Source organism: Sphaeramia orbicularis, chromosome 4 (assembly GCF_902148855.1).
Source record: "Sphaeramia orbicularis chromosome 4, fSphaOr1.1, whole genome shotgun sequence".
In the NCBI taxonomy this organism is placed as follows: Eukaryota; Metazoa; Chordata; class Actinopteri; order Kurtiformes; family Apogonidae; genus Sphaeramia; species Sphaeramia orbicularis.
Genome location: NC_043960.1, coordinates 42175685 through 42196039, shown reverse-complemented (window position 1 = coordinate 42196039; position 20355 = coordinate 42175685). Strand labels below are relative to the sequence as shown.

Here is a 20355-nt window from a genome sequence, read left to right as displayed (position 1 = left end):
ACAAACAGTACACTGTATGGTGTTATAAGTAAACACTGACACTGTATTAAGGTTTTTATCTTATATCTCATCATTTGTGTTAGGCATATCAAGTTGAGAATAATCAATTCAGATTAATCACTTAAATGTTTAGTTCAGCAGTTCTCCAATCTGTTGGTAATATCCTATGAAATTAAACGTGGTGAAAAAGTGAACAACTGCTGCCAATAACAATGTCCTTGACCTTGAGCGTGTCACACCTTGAGATATTTTAATAAATAACATGATGATAAGTAGCATGTAAAGTGACTGAAGAGTCCCATACAAGTTCAACCACACCTGGAGCAAAGATTTAGTAGCAATCACACCACAAATTACATCTGTCTATCTGTGTCCTCTGTCTGCCCTCTCATACTCTGCTAAAGCTCAACAGGAAGCTGCTCAGAAAGCTCAGCAGCATTACAATCAGTTCTTACTGTTGCAAAAGGAGAAGGCAAGGAAACAGAGGATTAAGGGCCACTACCAGGAACCTGATCAAAGAAATTACAGAAGAATGGGTTAAAATTAGATGGGTGTGCACTCCACTCAGCAACAAACAATCCTCAGTCCAAACAGGCCACCTTTACTCTTCTTCTCTGAGGCCATTGTTGGGAAACTTAATGAGGCAGTCCTGTTATTCTCTTCTTCTGTTTTTTTTTTCCATCAGAGTGACATCAGAGGTAGGCTGGGCCACTCCAAAAAAACAGAAGAAAAAAACCCCTCAGCAATCTCCAACTCCACACCCTCATCCCCCTTCTCCTCCCCTCTCGTCCTCATTTCCCTCCCTCCCTCCCCTAACCTCCCCATCCTTTGTGAAAAACTCAAGGCATCAGTTGTCAGAGCTCAGTCTGTTCAAGTGGCCGGCTTTTGAACCATGCCCCAGCCTGAGCCCTAGGGCAGCCGAGTCCACGGACAGAAGGAGCACATCACTGGGACTTAGGCCTCGACAGAAGACTTCATAGTGCTGACTTCTGGCTGCGGGACAGAGTGGAGAGTTGGTGGGAAAAGGACAGTACCTCAGAGTGGAGGCAAAAGACTTGGAGAAAGAGACCAGAGAGATGAGTCCTGAGCACTGCCGGTCTGGGAAGACACAGTACATACACAGGTGAAACTATAACTGCAGGAAACACACCCCCACCACTGGTAACTAAAAGGTAAATGTTGCCTCAGTTCAACTTGTTTCCCAATTACTTTTCAGACTGTATGTGTTGTGTGTGTGCTTCTGCAAGACTGCATGTGTGTGCGTATGTATAAGTGTGTGTCTGAGCAGCTGCGAGGACTCTGGCTGAGAGGTTGGAGAGGTTAGGACGTTTCGTGACTGGAGGCTCCGTCTGCAGACAGAAACATTTAGCAATGCCTCTTTGGCTTTCCTCTGTGTCCAAAGGCTGGATAGTGATATACTACGAACAGCATGCTGAGGACGGTATAGAGTGTTTGCAGCTGAACACATGTGGAAGATATGAGTTCAGGTTGGGTATGAGTGGTGTATAGAATGACATTTGGTCTGATCATTTTGTTTTTTTCACTGTGCAGGCTACAATCTGGAAGCATAACAGCACAATATAAAACTCACTCACTCGTATATAAACTATTATTCAGTGATTGACATTTGACTTTTTCTACTATTTGTATCTAAGAAAAAATAAGCCAAAACAACTTTTATACTTGATCTAAAAAGAACTGTACACCCTACCTGCAGTGAAAGAGAAAGCTAAATACATAAAGGGAAAAAAGTGACAAGGGAGAAAAGTAGGACAACATCAGAGCCGAGCTGAGCATTCCAGCAAAACACTCGAGGGGAGACTGATCTGATCAGATGGAGAGATTTGAGATCTGGAGCCAGCCTTGTATATTTTTCTTGGCTTTTGGTTTCCTAATAGAGCACCATCTGACAGGGTGTGCAGGGATGGAGCTGAGTTAACCTGGTGGAATGAGGGTTAGATCAATAATATCGGTCCTAATGAGGTGCTGACATGTCTCTTAGCACATGCCCCATGTCTCATGCGGAGTTCATGAGATCTTATACGGAGATAAACACAAAATGTATTGTAGTTTGTTGTTTCTTTGAAGAGAACAAACTGTTTCAGAGAGGACATCAACCCTATTCACAGGCTTAATAGAGAAAAAAAAGCTAAATGATACAACATAATCCAACCCTAACCACATCCTCTATCAAATATATTCCATGGACAGAACACGCTTCAGTCACAACCTTGCCGTCACAGCGAAGGCTTTGAACACTAACAACATCAATCTGGTGCACTTCCATATCACCAAGTCTCAATTATCTTCAAATGTTTTCACTTACATCCTGGTGTGCTGGTTGGATCTGTGGAAACTATTCTGTTCGCTACAAAGCCACATCTGTGAAAGCTGTAAACGACTGCGAGAAGGACGACCGTACAAGTCATTCACACACACACACACACGCACATGCACAAAGACCTTCAAAAAGCAAGAAGGAAAATGAGGAACTGGCAAAAGTCTAAGAAAACATTTCATGAGCTTGCTCGTTTTTCAAAAAAGTGATAAATCATAAAATCAATAATTCAGTCACAAAAAGAAGAGAATGTTAAGAGGAGAAAGGAGCAGCTGTCTGAGGAATATCCAGAACATTCTGTGCTGGAGCGGCAGTATTTGGCCTTTGAGTTCACCTGAAACTCAGGCATATGGTGACAGGTCCGCAAGAAACCTTTTCTCTGGGTCATTACCACTAACCCGGACATAAACGAACCGTTCTCTTAACCCTCACCCCAGACGATAAATCCCTATAGAAAATCTGTTTGATGTCGCTCCTATTTAAAGTTTTTAAAACCCCTTGGACAAGCCTATAAATAGTGATCAGGTAGTGCGTGGACGGCTGTCAGAGCCAGTTAAACGCTGCCCTCCCCCAGCTGTCCCGTCACAGACTATGTTGTAACCCAGCAGGAGATTGATGGCTCACTCAGCCGGCACCAACTAACTGCGGTTTTGGGGCGATGGGCATGTGGCCAGTCACATCTTACAGTTTAACCCCAGGCTGTATGTCGACTCTTCACAGACACAGATGTCTGTGGACAACTGAGCTGATCTTATCGGTCAAACAGAGCCACTTATAGAAAGCAGTCACACAGATAAGACATACAGGAACCCCCTCCATACAGACAGCACTATGCCGACCACATGTGCCTAAATCCAACCACAGCAAACCTAGAAAAAATGACCTCTTCAACTCAAATAAAATCTGTAGCCACATGCAGGCCTTCTGCAAGATTTAACAAACTAAACTGTAGAATTTCAGACCATTTTTAAAGTCATTATGAAAACAATTACACACATTTTTCACATCCACAGTGGCAATAAATACAGGAAAACCACAGTCCTGGTATGTATTATGTGTAATGTAAAATTATTTATTCACATGTATGATTACACCTTTCAATCTCACTGAACTTTCATTTAGCACATTAGATAAACAGGACAGAAAAAACTTAATCCTTCTACTTCAAGAACTGGCTTTCTTCCTTAATATTTTTTTCATGAGTTGGCCCGCAGAGCAGGCTGTGCTAGTGTTAGTGATAAGTTTCGTGCTGATTTCATAAATTAATTCTGTCACTGTACAATTAATACGTCCCCCCCCCCCCCCCCCCCAAAAAAAACCCTTTTGTTAGACTGAAGTAAATGAAACTTCATAAAAGTTATGTAAACTTTACAGTCCAATCAAATTTATACTAGAAAATAAGATTAGAACATAAGACACCCTGAACATACATAACTGTCTGTAGAGTTAAATTTGTAAAAATGAAACGCCAAGGAGAAAAAGAAAAGGCAAATTTCAAAGAAAGGTCTTGTTTATAACAGCAGGGTGAAACTCAGTGAGAATCCTCCTAATGAGAGCTTGGACACAGTTGAGTGGACAGGTCACCATAGGTTGGAGGAGGGCATCCAGAAGGTCAAGCCAAACAGACGAGAAAAGTATTAAGTACGTTGAGCCAGTGAGCAGCAAGTGTGTATGTTGTGTATGAGCGTGTGTGCGTTCTTCCATGTTGATTCTACTAATAGAAAGCATGTGCAGCCAGAGGTACGGGTTTAAGGTGAGGGTGACCCGGAGGAGAAAATAAACACCAAGAAAGAATCAGAGTAGCTACTAGTTCTATTGCAAATCCACACCATCCTGCCAAACAAACACCATAAACATACTAATTGCTCATCCTTCCTGGCTCTCCTCTTTCACCTGATCCTCCTCCAGTTCTGTCCTTGTGATTGAACCCTGGAGAGGCAGCAGGGGTTTCTTCAAAGCAGAGTCAACTTTAAGGTTAATTCAGTATGAGGGGAAAACTCACCTGAATAGCCAAATGTGCATCTGATCCACCAGCTTAGGTAATAATGCACCTACTGGGGTCAACTCTGGTTTGCGATGATGTCAACTGCTACTGCTAAATATTGATATTATGTTAAGTGCAGAAAAAGGAGGTTTAGATGACGAGGGGCCAGCTGTGTATTTATTCTAGGCACGGAGGAGGTGAGGGGATGAGTCATGAAGTGATTGAAGAGAGTGTTGGGGGAGTTAAGGGTTCCTTATCTTGACAAGGTATGACAGACACATAAAAGAGAGAAGGCCCAGTGCAAACTGCGGACACCCCAAGCGCAACAACGGTGTGTTTGGGCATTTGTGTTTGTGTGTGGCGTGTAAAAGAGGAAGCTTGAGCACCGCTTTTTCCACAAAGGCCGATTGATTTCTGGGTCTGATGTGAGGGGAGGTGGGGGGGGTGTAGAGGAAGGGTGGGGCTGCACCCTAATCCTGCACACTCACAGAGGAACCTCATATGGAGACCTCTGACCCCAACATCAGCCCACATGTTTAGAGTTTCACTACAGAAGAGGGGAAAACAGATGGGGGCCACGGGGGCCTCAGGGGTTTGGGGGGCTCACTCTTTAATAATACGCATCATGAAGCTAGACCAGTCGGTAGGAAAGAAACCATGAGGGCGGGCCCTTATCTCCCAAACGCCTTAATCTCAACATGTCTTTGTTTTCCCTCCTCATCATTCATTTACATTCATTGTCCTTATGTTTTTTGATGCTAGTTCATTGCACTTTACTTTTGCTTTTATATTTGCTTTGCTATGCCTGCTTGAAAGATGCTTGAATCACTATCTCGTTTTTTATACAATGACAATAAAGTACTGAATTGAATCGATTCATTTTTAACCACAGAGGAAAGGGAAGGACCAGATCAAGTCTTGCCTACAGAGAAATTTCTATTCTACCATTTTCATCTGCTTTTAATGAACAGAATACAATTACAAATATAAAACTATTTTCTTTCCGTTGTAGTAGCAGTAGTTAATCATCATCAAGATTTCTTTAATTTTCTTGATGAGGCTTTAATGAGATTTCCTGGTTTTTATAGTGCTGGTTTCAGTATACATGGATTCTCCTCTTATTGTTCTTAATTGTTTCAAATGTCTGCTTTTTATGACTTTCCTTTACATGCTGTGTTCACCTTTACAGCCCCTGTCCTCGATAACAGCATCACACTGTGCTTTTTGTGCCCACTGATTTTTACGTCTTCTGATTTCAGCCTTTAAACCTTCTTCATAATTCACGTAACTCAGCTTCACGGACACAACAGTGGCTGATGACATCTTGTATAGATGAAAGACAGGAAGGAAGTGCGTCCCTGGCTGCGCTCTAACAGCAGGACTGGCTGAGCTCCATGTTATCGTGTTAAACAGTGCTGCGTTTATTGATGCTCGGTTCCTCGCCTCCAAATCTTCTGCTGTCCTGTGCTCATCTCCATTTTTGTTTTCTTTACTCTCCTCTCTGGCTCTTAGTTCTGACCGGTGATGGATGTGTTGGTGTGTTTCGGGGCATATTGGACTTGCTGTGGGAAAGTCTGAGGGCCAGATGGGAGACTGGAAGCTAGGGATTTTAAGGCTGGGAAATACATTGGCTAAGAAAACATAAATATATTTTGTCCAAGTCTTTTTTCTCCCCCCACTTCTTGAACTGTAATCCATCAGGCAACAAACTGACACATCGCAATTGGTAAATCACAGCAAGAGACATGCTGCAACCGGGTTCTATGAAACCCACACAAAACGGTCAAAAGATACTCCTGGCAGTAACACCGTCTCAATCCACATTTTACACCTCTCCCTGTCTCTGGCTCATCCTCGTTACCATGAACGGTCCCACACACACTACTAAATACATTAGCAGATCATATCAACAGACTCACACTTGTTTAGCACCTTTTTCAGCCAATTTGTGCTACCGCTTTCACAGACTAGCTGTGAAGTATTTTCTTGTTATGAAAACACACATAAGGATGGTAAATCTGACGACAACTGGATTTATCTGATTCAATCCTTGTCTCTACCTGACTGGATCCATTCACTTCTCCATGGCAGCAGTTTGTGTGGTATATTAATCTGTTTATTTTGGACCTCATCACAAAATTGGGCTCGTGTTCAAAGACAGCTTCTGGCAAATGCAGAGTAACCTGAGGCCACGAGTATGACATATGCCTGTCTCTCTAAGGTAAAAGCCAACATTCATTACACTGTTACCTAATGAGGCAAAACATAATTTTCCTGTCTAGTGGTAGCATTAGCATCTGTCCTCCTTAATGAGTTCTCTGGTCATTTCCCCTCTTAGGGCATGCAGAATTATTTACTCCTACATGCAGGAACAACCATTAATGTGCAATATCAGTGCCCACAAAGTCCGACAAAAAACAGTCTTTCACAGAGGAGGTGTGCAGGGAGCTGACGTAATTAAAGCAAACTGAAAAAGCCATTCAGCTGTGGACATTATCAAGGCAACAAGGGAGAGTATATGCAATAGTGAAGGGCTGACAGTATGGCCCACAGTACAGTGGATTTGTAGGAAAATACAAATAAAAGTAAATAAATCCAGATTAGTTGTTTATTAGATGAAACAACCAAACCTTCTGCTGAGGTCAACACCTGCATGGAGCGCTACAGTTTCAGACGAGGACTCTAATGAAACAGTTAACGGTCTGAACAGATCAGCAGAAGCAGAACAGCTATTTTAAAGTTGCTCCAACCATCAAAACAGTGAAAGTATTGTGTCTTGTTCGATGAAAATAATTCCTGGCAAACTATTCAGTGTTTAGTTAGAAGGACAAAGGAAGAAGGTTAAAGAATGTGTCCCAGGGCTGCTCTCATTACAGTTGTGAAATTATCATTTTATCAAAACAAACGGAGGCAAACAGTGGGGAGTGAGGACAATTAAAAAGTGGCATATGTCTCTCGATTATTAATAACTATTAGTGGGGTGAGGACCCAGCAGCGCACTTAGGAAGACATATGAAGCTCACACTGTGGCCAAAATACGGTCCTCAGCAAAAACCTTTTGTTCCATGCAAAGCCATCACCAGTTTAACAGCAGGACTAAGCCAACATAAATTTGGCGAGTTCTACCCATATTAAGTGGATATGGAAAAAGGGGTTCTTTCTTTTATCACATTAGCTTGACTTACAGCCCATTAATCTCATAGTTCTGTGCTATCTCCTGTCTAAATGATTTAGTGATAGCCTAAAAATCATGAAGAGGGAAAAAAGGAGAGTGATATGAGGAAAATGAGGTATAAGAAACAACAAGGGGAAAGGGTGAAATCTGACATGTTAGAGAAATATATAGGAATGGGAGTATGGTGTCAGGACTCTCTTCAGGATGCTGGGATGGAACGGTGACCCACCTCCAGTCCTATTTATCTCCATTTTTAAAAACCCCTATGGTCTGTGCTATCCTTAAATCTCTGTGATTTGCTCACCCTGTACAGCCTGTCACCTGTACTTTGCCTGTTCTGTCTCTGTAGCATCTCTAAACCGATATTAATGCTTGGAAACTAGACAAAGCATCAACATTAGCTGTCATCGGCGTAATGGCCTCTTCCATCTGTTGAATCTGTTTGTAGGGCTGCAACTATTTTAAAAGCTGTACTGAAATGATACATGAAATTGACATTTACCGCATAGGGACGTGATGGTGATGAATGTAATGTAAATGTAATCGCTATAACATAGGCTTTATAAATACAATGTATGTAAACTGACTGAGTGGACAGATTTTTTCCTCCAACAAAAAACTATGTCGAGGCACATTCGCAAATGTAAAAAATGTTCTCCCACAGGTGAGCACTTTATGTTTTCTGCTCAATAGCCTCCATATTCCCGGGCCTTTCGCAGTATTTGGTTTCGGTTTGTTGAGGAAGAAAAAAAAGGAGCCGCTCTGCTTGTTCTGAGGAAACACTGTAAAACCTTGTACCTTCACGACACACTGGTGACCTCTCCATGTTCCCTGGAATGTCTTTGATCTGCTGTGGTTCCATGAAAAGAGACTAGGCCCCTCATACTTAGAACCACCACCCAAAAGGAAAAATGGGGCTGAAATAGACAGGAAACGGAAAGACGAGAGGGAATGAAGGACACTGAGAAGGCAGAGATGGAAAAATGAAAGAAGTGGCAGCTGATGGATGAGCTGTAAAGTTGCCTGATGTAATCATAACCCCCTCCACCCCCACCTCCAAGTTTTTCTGAAGGGGGTTTTCAAGCAGGACTGGACGATAATGCTGAATAATCTTTGAGGCTCACAGAAAAAGCAGACAGACGCTCATACTTTGGATGTGAAGACGCACTCGAGGGCTGATCCCACTGATGCTGCTGCTAAAGCCATTAGCAGCTCTCACTGAGGTCAGCAAGGATACAGTACCTGGTAACGCTGTCATAGACACCGGCTGCTGGAAAAACACATGACCATGAAAATGAATAACGTCTCCGGATAGCCGTGCACTCAGTATTCAATCATATGGACGTACACACAAGCCACCACATCGCATTAAGTCTGCACACACACTCTACTGATCTGCAATATTAGCTACAGGATAACGCTGTCGCCTCTCGACATTGTTCCAAGTGACAGAATTGCCAGAATTCCTGAAGAACCACAGTGGCGTCATAAGGGAGACACACGGGGCCTGAGTTTCAGGGTGGAGGTAAAGACTTAATGATGTGGCACTGAGCAAAGCCCAAATGTGAACAGAGGAGGAGAAGTGGATTAAGCGGACTAGAGAGCCTTAGCTTTGCATAGGCTAAGGCCAGTGTGTTAAAGGGAGCAGTGTGTATGTGCTGTGCTGATGCATTGATGAGAAACAGAACTGGAATCAGCACGGATAAGAACAGGGAGATGGAGAACGGGGGCAACTCCTTAAATTAGACATGGCTGAAAAGAAAGCATACATTATTTTATGCTTTCATTTCACAATCCTGTGTGTCTTTCAACTGAAACACTAATATTATCGCCTACTAAACATTCCTGTTATATGTATGGAACCATGTATAGCAGTGGGAGCTCAACCATAAGTGTATTTATCCTGTGTTACAGGAGTCTGCATGGGAATATGAAGTCCGTGTGTACTGAGGAAAGAGCTGTAAATAGGTGACACTGCAGTAAAGGAAAGGAGGTTATTGACACATTTGTTCAATTCTAGGACTAAAATTCTCACTGAAACTTAAGATCTAATTCCTACACTTGTTTTCTTTCTTAACTGACGGGCTTCTGGGTAGACTGGGAAGCACTCGCCCAGCTCAATTAAATGTCAAACTGAAAGTGAATAAAGTTTTATCAACATAGAGATGATTGTTTACAAATTTATAGTGAATTAATTAATCATTTGCATGTTTTCAGGATCTTGTTGGAGTAAAAGAGTGTGGGCGGGCGTTGAACTTTTAGCTGCCCTGTTTTCTTGTTAGTGAAAATTTAGTTAGCCTGCTCACGACGGTCTGACAGAAAAACTGTACTTTCTCCCTCTGAGAAAAAAAAACAACAAAACTTGGCAGAATTCATGGAAGAATATGGCCAATGTGGTCCACGGTCCAATGGTGGTCCAGTCTTTCTGTTCAGCTCCATAACACTTTCTGTGCTGAACTGGTATCTCCAGAGACTTAATTATTTTGCACAATCCATCTAAAAAAAAGTACACATTTTAAAGTTTAAAATGTGTAAGTTTAAACGTAACTTTTGATGCATAAGAAATAACTGAAATGACCCAAACCTAAACTTTATTTTGATCTCACTGTAAGGTTTGGTGAAATATAATCTACATGGTTTAACTGGGTTTATAAATGAATCCTGGTGGGTGCAACCCTCACCTTACTGCATATTCTAGACATGTCCAGAAGTGGCTTAATAATACTGCAGTTGGAAACACTTTCATAATGTATGAAAAGATCACCATTCATGCCCGTCTTGATAGAATTTCATGTACATAGAGGTGGTAGTGATTCACCTCGCCTTTGTATAAAAAAACCCCATCATTTAGAATACGCTCATCCAAAATAGATGTGTGTAAAGTAATCATCAAAGCAGGTATGACAGATAAAGCACACCAGCAGCAACGTATCAGACCTCTTACTGGGGGGGGAAAACCAACAAGACCTCAGAGGAATGGGGTGTATGTCAGCAGGGAAACTAAATCAGACAGAAAGCAGACTTCATCCTGTTGGCTGGAAAGAAAAAAAATTGTTCTTACTTTACTTTCAATCTTTCCACACAAACAACCCAATATGAAACAATGGCCTGACAAGCCTTACAACTGCACAGAGTGAACTAACTCAAAATTAAAATTACTGATTGTCTGTGTATTTATTTGAGGACATGTCAATTACTTTTTCATTAAAACTCATATGGTACTAATTTCCTTTGCTCTGGAAAATCATATAGTCAACACCCTATCTATATACACTGACAAAGAAGTGGCTGTTTCTGAGTCTTAACTACTATGGTCTTGTATTTTCAGCAAAGCCTGGGGGGGATTTGGAGAAAGCACCAGTAGCTGTCCATCTATCCATTGAACCAGCGAGCAGCGATGCAGGGGCTGATGTGGAGCCTGTGCACCCTACTCTGCCTCTCCGTCTGGGAACAAAGTTACTGTAGGAGTTCCAGGGAAATCCAAAGAACCAAAGAGCCTTCTCTTCACAGGAGGAAGAGAGCTCCTCAGGACCCTGACGCTAAAAAGTGCTCCTATACCTTCCTGGTACCCGAGCAGAGAATCACAGGTTCAAAAAACAGTTTCTTTTAGTAAAACCTCTTTCGTCTTCATTTCCAATGGATTTAACTGTCTTGATGTCATGTTTTTCTATGTAACCTCCTTAATAATTCATGTCTGTCATCAGGTCCAATTTGTGCCAGCACAACGGGCCCTGAGCCAGACAAGGACAGAGTGACCCGTATGGACATTGCAGATGTGCGGGAGGTGCTCAACAAACAGCGGCGTGAGATTGAGACGCTGCAGCTGGTGGTGGATGTGGATGGTAACTTGGTGAATGAGATGAAGCTTCTAAGGAAAGAGAGCCGAAACATGAACTCCAGGGTGACCCAGCTCTATATGCAGCTGCTGCATGAGATCATCAGGAAGAGAGACAACTCTCTGGAGCTGGCCCAGCTGGAGAACCGTGTCCTCAACGTGACCTCGGAGATGATGCGACTAGCTTCCAGGTACAAGGAATTGGAGGCCCGTTTTGCCAACATGGCCGGGGTGGTCAACAATCAGTCCATTCTCATCAGTGCGCTGGAGGAGCAGTGTCTGCGGACCCTGGGGCGCAGTGAACTCCCTGCTGTACCCCCTCTGGTACAGGTGGTGCCTCAGAATATACCGGTTAACAGTCGTTTCACCAATGAGATACAGCGAGTCAATAACAATCGCGCCTTTCCCCGAGGATCTCGCATGGACTCCCCTACTGCAAGCCCATTTGGAATCGAGCCTCCTCCTCCACAGGGAACCCTCACATCAGACGGTATGTACCAACAGGGGACCAGGGGAACGTAACAACTCAGGGATCCATTGAGGTTTTAGGAGGTAGAGGTAGGGCTCAATAAGCTTAAAAAAATAACTTTGTCTCTGCCAAGCAAGTTAACCAATAATTTAAATTAATTTACATAATTGTGCAAACAATTACTTGACTGAAATAACTAATTTTATTCAACAGCTGGTACTGCTAACACACAGTTGGCTCATCCTTGGCATTGCTAAAAAGGCAGTGGAATCATACATTCCTATGAACTGGCAGCCTGCATTGAGCATGTGTATTAATTAGTAGAACGTAGATGAAATCTCATTGAATAGCATTAAAATGACTTAGTGTCTAATGCAAGGCATATGTGAGTCTAGATAGGTGTAATGCATAGAAAAGGAAAGACAATGCCTTGTCAAACACACTACAAAAAATCCCAGAACATAACAGTAAGAAAATGATCAAGGATCATGAGACTTATTAGTATTTTTCTCACAAAGATAGCAGACATTGACTAATTCCAACATGTGAGAAGTATCAGCCTTAATATGAGACCAATTTGTAAGGGTACTGCTAATGCTGGCTCCGAAAAAATTAGTCAGGGCCGCAGTATTTTGACTGGTGGTTTGACTACAGCGGGGAACGCTGGCAGAGGTTATGCAACCAGATGTGAAGAGGATAAAATCACTCATAACATCCCGCAGACAGAAGGAAGATTTTTTTTGTTGTTTGTATTTTTTACAAAAGCCTTTTTGATTTGTGACAAGGTGATATGATGACATACTCTATACCTGCAGTACATTTTTATATTCTTTGATGTTTACTGAAGAAAGTTCATGGAATGAATGTTTCATGCATTTGCTGTTCTATTTAATACTAAAACCTCTAGTCAAATGCATTTTCAACTCTGGTTAAAGATGTTTTCGGTGTTGCTGTTTGCCCTAACCTGGCTCCTTAGTATCCTTGGGCATAAACATACTTAATGCATAATGGCCCTGGTTGTTTAATGAATAGAGCAGCAAGTGTGGTATATTAAAACGGCCTCCAGAGACACAAAAAGCAAGTAAAGATATGGAGGATGTGGTTATGGATGCTAAGTGGCAAGGGCTCAAACTATGAGAAATAAGTGTTCTCATGGCTATTTTTAGCAGTGTATAATAATTCTCCTGCTACCTCTAATGCATTATAATGCCTCTTCAGACTTGAGAGTTCAAGTACAAACTCTCTGACTGCATATCCCATACTACAGCTGATATATTCAGTGTACAGCTCCTGCTTTATCAAAGTGCCTCTTAGCTTTTTTCTTCTTCTACAATGGCTGAAACAAAGCTGTAGATCTGGACAAGTCCCAGCAATAAATGAAGAAAATAACAAAAAACCTGGGATGGAATCAGTTTTACCATAGTGGCCGTCATAAAATTATGTTTCATCATTTAATTGTGAAGAAAATTGTCTAGATATAAATGTGCTGCAATGAATCCATTAGCTCTAACAAGAATAATCACCTTTCTCTGTTCAGTGAATTGGGAGGTACTTCACTTTTCGCCTTTACTTTCTATTAAAGTAGCACTTAGAAGTATATCGGATTAATTTATCTTTTCTAGGACTAAGCTGTGTATCTAAATCCACCAGGGAAATACATAAAACTTAAAACCTGCTCACTAAAAGGCCAAAAGCACAATATGGTATAGTTTGACCATTTCAAAACCATTACTGCTTCATTTGAAACACACTTACACACACATTTAAAGTCCTGACAGAAATATAGCCCTACGCTGGACTGTTTTAGAGGTATCTGAACTGAAGCAGTACGCTCAGCTGAGAAAACCATCTTCTGTAGACCGCTGGTCCTTGGAGGCTCCCACACAATACCTGGGTTCATACCACTTTGACTTATATGTTCACTCATGGGAAAACAGGAAAAATGTTTCCCTTGTGTGGGTTTAAGATCACCATCCTTAGTTTTAGGTGCAATGCCTCTGCATGGCTTCATTTGAAAGCCAATTCCTCTTGAATATTAATATAGTGACTTAAGCTCAGATATGTTTGCTTAACTTTGGACGATCCCAGCAAAAAGAATTGGTTTTCCAGAGAATGTGACCACAATGATACCCTCAAAACATGGGGTCTATGTTCTTTCTCCTTTTTTCTCTTGTTTGCTGTCAGCAGCCTCCAGAATAATGATGATGACTTTTGCATATGAGATAAAAAACACACACATATCAATGTCAATTTGTAACACAGCATGGTATAGTTGTCAAGGGGACAAGATTTGTTTGTAAAACAGGACAGGCAGTTTTTAGTACAATCATGATTCAGTAACAAAAATAAAGTTAATAAATCTATAATACCGTTAAGTTCCATAGTAACACCTTTTTACTTGTGAGTACAATTCATTTCAACATTTTATTTCCCTTTGGACTATTATTTTTGTCTTTTATGATGGAAAGATAGATAAATTTAAGAGGATTAGGAATACCATACTACAAATTCCTTTACAATATGATGTTGATCTGATGCAATGTGACTTTGATGTGGTGAAAGAGTATCATAATTAGTCAAATAATATAAATAACCCCCGACACAGATTCCTTCCATTCTGCTTCATTCTCATAACCCCAGGTCCCTTTAAGGACTGTTACCAGGTGCGACAGGCAGGTCACACCACCAGTGGGATGTATCTGCTGAGGGCAGACGGCAGTGAGCGGCTGATCCAAGCCTGGTGTGAACATGGTCTGGACAACGGAGGATGGACGGTTTTGCAAAGGAGGAGAGACGGCTCTGTTAACTTCTTTCGGAACTGGGAGAACTACAAGGTGAGTCCAGGGATTCTCACAAACACACAATTTAAGATGGAAATGGCAGGGTTTAGTAAGATAAGTGAACCATGAGAAAAATCAGATTATTGTTTAATTCAAACAGCCAAAATATCTTTTACACAAAGACTTAACCATAATCACAGCTCTTCCTAAGTGACCCTCAGTTCATTTTGGGGCCACAAAGCCAGCACTTCCCTCATCAGTGTAAACAGCTTAACTGTGGATTTCCTCACACTGAAGTTAGAGCCAAGAACTCAAGCCAGGGATCCACATACAAATAAATGCAATCAGAGAGCGGTGGTGGGCTCTTTTCTCAACCCTACTGGAAATTACCCCTTCATTCTCCTCAATCCCACTTCAGCCTTTGCTATTGACATGAGATCCAGGACCAAACAGAGACAGAATCACATGGATACATAGGTTGACTGAAAAAGGCCTCCATTTTCTCTGTGTTAACCATGAAAAGGTGTGAGATTTCCACTCTGTCCCAAATTACATCTAGAAATCAATACTTGGACACTAGTTGGATCAGTGACAGGAAGCTTTGCACTCATTGGCTGCATTCAACTCTGTCCAGTCTGAGCCAAATCACCACAACCCCTGCCATCTGGCAAATTCGTTTTCAGTGAGAAACCGCAGCTCACAACCTTAAAGAATTATCATCTCAATAGGAAACAGATTTCATCCCCTTTTACATGACTGCAATCGCTAGGCTCCTTTAAACTCAGCGTTCTGTTAAGCAATCATCTTACCTTCACTGAGCTTTACCGCTTGGATTTTTGGATGATTTATTTTCACTCATGCAGAATAAAATCATGTAAAGACCATAGCCATCAATATAATGGACAAAGTGCAATATATCTATCACTGTCACTGCTGCTGCTGCCTCACACATACTACCTCAACATTCATTCACCCCGTGCAATACAATCATTCCCACATGTAATATATATATATCCATCTGTGAATATTAATCATCCTATGCACTATGATTATTCTGTATATATTCAACCATCCTGTGCAATATGTTTTTTTTTATATTCTCAATTTTATCCTTTTATCTTCATATTTGTATATAAAGCTAACTGCACTGTCTTGTAGAACTCATCATCGCTTCATTGATGCCAAGCTTACGTGCAGCAGCTCTATTTCTTTCTTCGTCAGCTGGATTGATCGTTAGCCCAGAAAACATAAATTAGCCGCATCATTTTAGAGCTGCGGGATCACAGTGTGTGGAAAATAGTAGCGGCTTATTGACCGGAAATTACAGTAATTACCTGTTTGCACTGAAACAGGAGAAGCTCTGCAATCTCGTTATACATTCAGTATAATGACAATTAAGGGCATTCTATTCTATTCTATTCAGACAGACATCACCTGTTGGCCAAATCAGAGTGTCCTGTAACTCAGATTAAGTCTTCACTTTGTTGGTCTGCACTACAGTGGGATGGCATTTTAACTTAAAACTGTCCCCCCCCCGCCCCTACAGAGAGGCTTTGGTAACATTGATGGTGAGCACTGGCTGGGGCTCGACAACATCTACAACCTGGGAAAACAGGGCGACTATAAGCTGATGATAGAGCTGGAAGACTGGACGGGGAAGAAAGTGTACGCCGAATACAGCAGCTTCCGTCTGGAGTCTGAGAGTGAGGGCTATCGCCTGAGGCTGGGCACCTACCAGGGCAACGCAGGGGACTCCTTCAGCAGTCACAACGGCAAACACTTCACCACACTAGACCGAGACAAGGACGCCTTTTCTGGTAAGGCCATGTACTGACTATATATTAGTACTAATTTTTACTTTGTACTACTGGTATGAGTACTTCTAGTTCTTTTTAATTCTAATTTTAACCACAAGAAAATGACAGTATATGCTACAGTACAAGTGAGTTCCTCTGCATTTTCATACATTGACTATACAAAAATATAACCATTAACCATTATATTATTAACCATTAAATTATTATTATTTACCATGTTGTTTGGACTTTGTATGGCGGCTATTTTGGTCAGGTCTCCATTGCAAAAGAGATTCCTAATCTCAATGTGACTTCCTGGTTAAATGAAGGTAAAATAAAATTTAAAAATATATTATTATTATTATTATTATTATTATTATTATTATTATTATATATATCTATTTATTACAAAGTGGTTTAATTTTAGCTTCATCTCTGCTCTTTTATATTTAGGCCAGAACCTCAATGATTAATCAATTAGCTATCAAGTATTAAATTACTCAATGAATATTTTGATATGCAATACATGTAATTTTAAAACAAAATATGAATATTTTCTAGCTCCTTTCCTTCTCTGTGAACTAAACTGAATTATTCTAGGTTGTAGACCAACCAAGATATTTCAAGACATCTTTTACTTTGAGAGTCACTTTTTCCACCATTTTCTGACCTTTTATAAATCAAACAATTAATCCATAAGATAAGCAAAAAATTTGACCACATCAAACATCAAGGCATTTTTTGATACTCAGTAGTATTTTAGCAATCTGGTCAGTACCATGAGTTTGGAACTCTCTCTCCCAGCAGTTATGTAACAGAATGCTTTTGTTTTCTATTTCACTGATGTTGTGCCTGTTTCACTAGGTAACTGTGCCCACTTCCATAAGGGTGGCTGGTGGTACAACGCTTGTGGCCAGACCAACCTGAATGGTGTTTGGTACAGTGGGGGAGTTTACCGCAGCAAATTTCAGGATGGAATCTTCTGGGCGGATTACGGAGGAGGTTTCTATTCCCTCAAGTCAGTTCGTCTGATGATCCGACCGATCGACTAAAACCTCTGACCCTGGATCCCTCCTGAGGATCCTCACACTCCTTCCTTATTATTATCTACACATCAATAAATCCATGACTACGAAGGAAGAGACGGTGGCATGTGTTTATGGCCAGACAATAAACACTCCCACAGTCTGCACAGTGGCTCTCTGGAGTCGACTAACTGAGATGGAGATTGATGGCATTGCCTCTTGAAGTAACTGCTCTCCTGAGTCTGGACAGTAATAGCCCATCAAGCTCTCTGGGACCAATCAGTATAAGTCTTAACTGTCCTGTTTTACTTACTCTTGTTGAAACTCAGTATGCAATAAAGGGAAATGGTCATTTACTAAAGACATGAGATTTCTTCTGAGCAGCTAATGGCGACTTGTTGAACTTAGCAATACCCGTTCCAGGGGGATGTACTGGGATGTTTAGCCTAATGTCCATGAAAAATGATCCAATTTAAATTTGTGTTGCCAATTACAATAGTGGACACCCAAACGGCTGGAAGACAGGCCTTGTTAAACTAACTTCTGGGGTCTTCTATGACCCCCAAAGAACATGAACTCATGCAACAATGTGCTGTCCAATGTGCAAATGGCTGAGATGGCTTTGGTATGTAAATATCTTTGGCTTTATTTGTGAAAGTTAATTTAAGAGGTGTGATTCTACTCAGGCCAAATGTTCACAATGTTGTCACTCTTGCCATTCTCTGTTATTTATCAGTGTATTTATGGAAAATGTAGTCTGGGGGCATTTTGTATTTTAGCCCTGAAATTTACAATTCTAATCTTTTTTTTTTTTTAATCCCATTAAAGTCATTAAAACACATGAACAGAACACACACATGCACACACAAATCCAGTGTCCAGTGGTGTCTAGTTTACTAGATGATGGGGATATGCACTGCCAATTTTCATCCAAGTCAAATTAAACTCTTTTGTAAACGTTGGATTGTCTTTTACTCTTAACTCACTCTTATTGTCTGAAGGACAGAAAAATGAGTGGTTTGAGCCCCTTTTCGATGGAATATTTCCATCAGGATTATAAACTTTATATGATTAACCCTGACCTGTTGCATGATACAATGGATGGATGGAAATAATTTAAGTTTCTCTGATCTGATTTAATATGGACTAGTAAAGGCTATAGGGATTCAATAATTACAAAGAATGAGCAGAATAGAAATGACCACATTGTGTTGTATTTAAAAATCACATTCACTGAGTATTGGAAGGAACAAGGCAGAGATAAGTACTCCTTAGAAAAAGAAGGAATGCCAGGGGAAAAAACAGAAACAAAGGGAACTAAATCAAGTTAAAGGCAAAAAACAACATTCAGCAAGGAACACTTTAAAAAGAAGAATCAGAGAAACAGTGGTGGTAATAAAAGGTAAGACACATACAGGGAACAGGAGGGTAACATTCCTTCCACATAAAAATGTTAAGCTTTTCTTATCCTAAAAAACGTGCATATACTCTACAATATGGTTCTCGTCTGGAGCACTCCCCCTGAGGAGCAGTAAGTCAGAACAGAAATGGGAATCTAACACAAACACACACACACAAAACTCTTTTAAGCTCACACTATTGCGAGACACATTGAGCCAACCAAGACTGGCAAGTGGGCTTGCTGTCAGATATATAAAATACTGTGCATCCATGCAGTCCAAGAGTCCAAGTTAGATCAGACCGGTCAGACTGGCAGTCACAGAAATCAATAAATACATGACAGGCTCAAAAAAATGTACAAACAGAGGAGCCTCATTTGGCTTCTCTGTTTGACACCCAGGGCATCTTACCCCTGGTGCTGTTTATGTCCCTCTACTTTCACAAAACTAAAGCATGTTGGAGCCGAAAGGACCCTAGGGCCTCTTTCTGGTCCTTTGCAGAGAAAATGCTGACACAGCATCTATTTAATAAGCACCATTAAATTATACTGGTGCTATTATAAATACTAATAAGCTCTTGCTCAGTAATATGCCGCTCAGATTAGGCTGACACTCAACTCTCTTACACCCGTCTCAGTCGATGTTTCAGCTACATCTTTTGCACACATGTATTATGAGAGACAGTTTTCATTTTAACTACTGCAACTTTACAACAGGTACCATTGTAGGCCTTAAATCAACGTTTCTCTTGATACTTTAGTAACTATACGGGTGTGTGTAATGTTAAACCCTTTCTAGAAGCACAACAGAACATATCTGAACCAGCTTAGTGTAGAAACTAATGAATGACTGCACCTCCTTCTCTTACGTGGATGGTTTAGGCAAGGTGAAAGCAGAACAGTTTAAATCATGTGTGTTTTGTCATGGTGGAGCCATGCGTTTCTGTGGGCTCTTTGTCTCTTACATGATTAGCTTGAAAACAGGAACAGGTTCATCTGAACATATAACAGGGCAGTACTGTGGGGAGCACAGACAGGAGAGGGCTGTGTCTGCCAGGGTGTAATAGCAGGTCAGGGTTCACACAATCTCTCACACACACAATTTAGAACAAATGTATCACTGTGGAAAAACTAAAGCACGGTGACTGTGTGGCTGACACTGGGCTCTTTCTTCAACCTTGTTATCACCAGAGATAACCATCACACCCTCAAAGACGCAAATACAGCAAAGACAGAGAAATGTGAGACAGAAATGACAAAACTGTTACAAATACACGGTGTAAAAATCTAATCTCTTGTGGCATATTTTGTACACAGAAAAAACACACATGGTAATTTTAACCCTCTGCTGTGGGTTGAGATTCAATTTACACCTCGACCAGAGAGGGGAAACGCACCAGAGCAATCTTATAGTCATTACACACACACCCAACACTTACACTGGGAGTGATGCTCTGGAACGAATGCTGTGGTTTTGATTCTTCAGCTCATTCATTTTCGTTTAATCTCAGGGGAATTTGTAGATTTACGTTCAAGGGGGATGTCCGAGAAGAA

General features: G+C 41.1%; 2 protein-coding genes across 6 annotated transcripts in view; one reads left to right on the top strand and one right to left on the bottom strand.

Moving 5' to 3' along the window:
- ralgps2 (Ral GEF with PH domain and SH3 binding motif 2) overlaps positions 1-20355 on the bottom strand; it is an 80123-nt gene that overhangs the window by 16476 nt on the left and 43292 nt on the right. The window lies entirely within an intron of this gene.
- Positions 842-18364, top strand: angptl1a (angiopoietin-like 1a). 3 transcript variants are annotated; one of them, XM_030131995.1, is made up of 7 exons: positions 842-1172; positions 9412-9490; positions 10826-11084; positions 11202-11822; positions 14442-14635; positions 16128-16398; positions 17242-18364. In XM_030131995.1, exons 3-7 carry the CDS (start codon positions 10895-10897, stop codon positions 17427-17429), a joined length of 1464 nt encoding a protein of 487 aa, XP_029987855.1. In that variant the 5' UTR covers positions 842-1172; positions 9412-9490; positions 10826-10894; the 3' UTR covers positions 17430-18364. The 3 variants fall into 3 exon arrangements, with proteins under 3 accessions (XP_029987855.1, XP_029987856.1, XP_029987854.1); XM_030131996.1 differs by lacking the exon at positions 9412-9490 and having other exon boundaries at positions 842-1123; XM_030131994.1 differs by lacking the exon at positions 9412-9490.

Excerpts from the sequence above, each read along its gene's own strand:
- angptl1a (XM_030131996.1), top strand. The coding sequence starts at position 10,895 with ATGCAGGGGCTGATGTGGAGCCTGTGCACCCTACTCTGCCTCTCCGTC. Across the intron at positions 11,085-11,201 it reads ACCCGAGCAGAGAATCACAG|GTCCAATTTGTGCCAGCACA; the intron begins GTTCAAAAAACA and ends GTCTGTCATCAG. Across the intron at positions 14,636-16,127 it reads GGAACTGGGAGAACTACAAG|AGAGGCTTTGGTAACATTGA; the intron begins GTGAGTCCAGGG and ends CCGCCCCTACAG.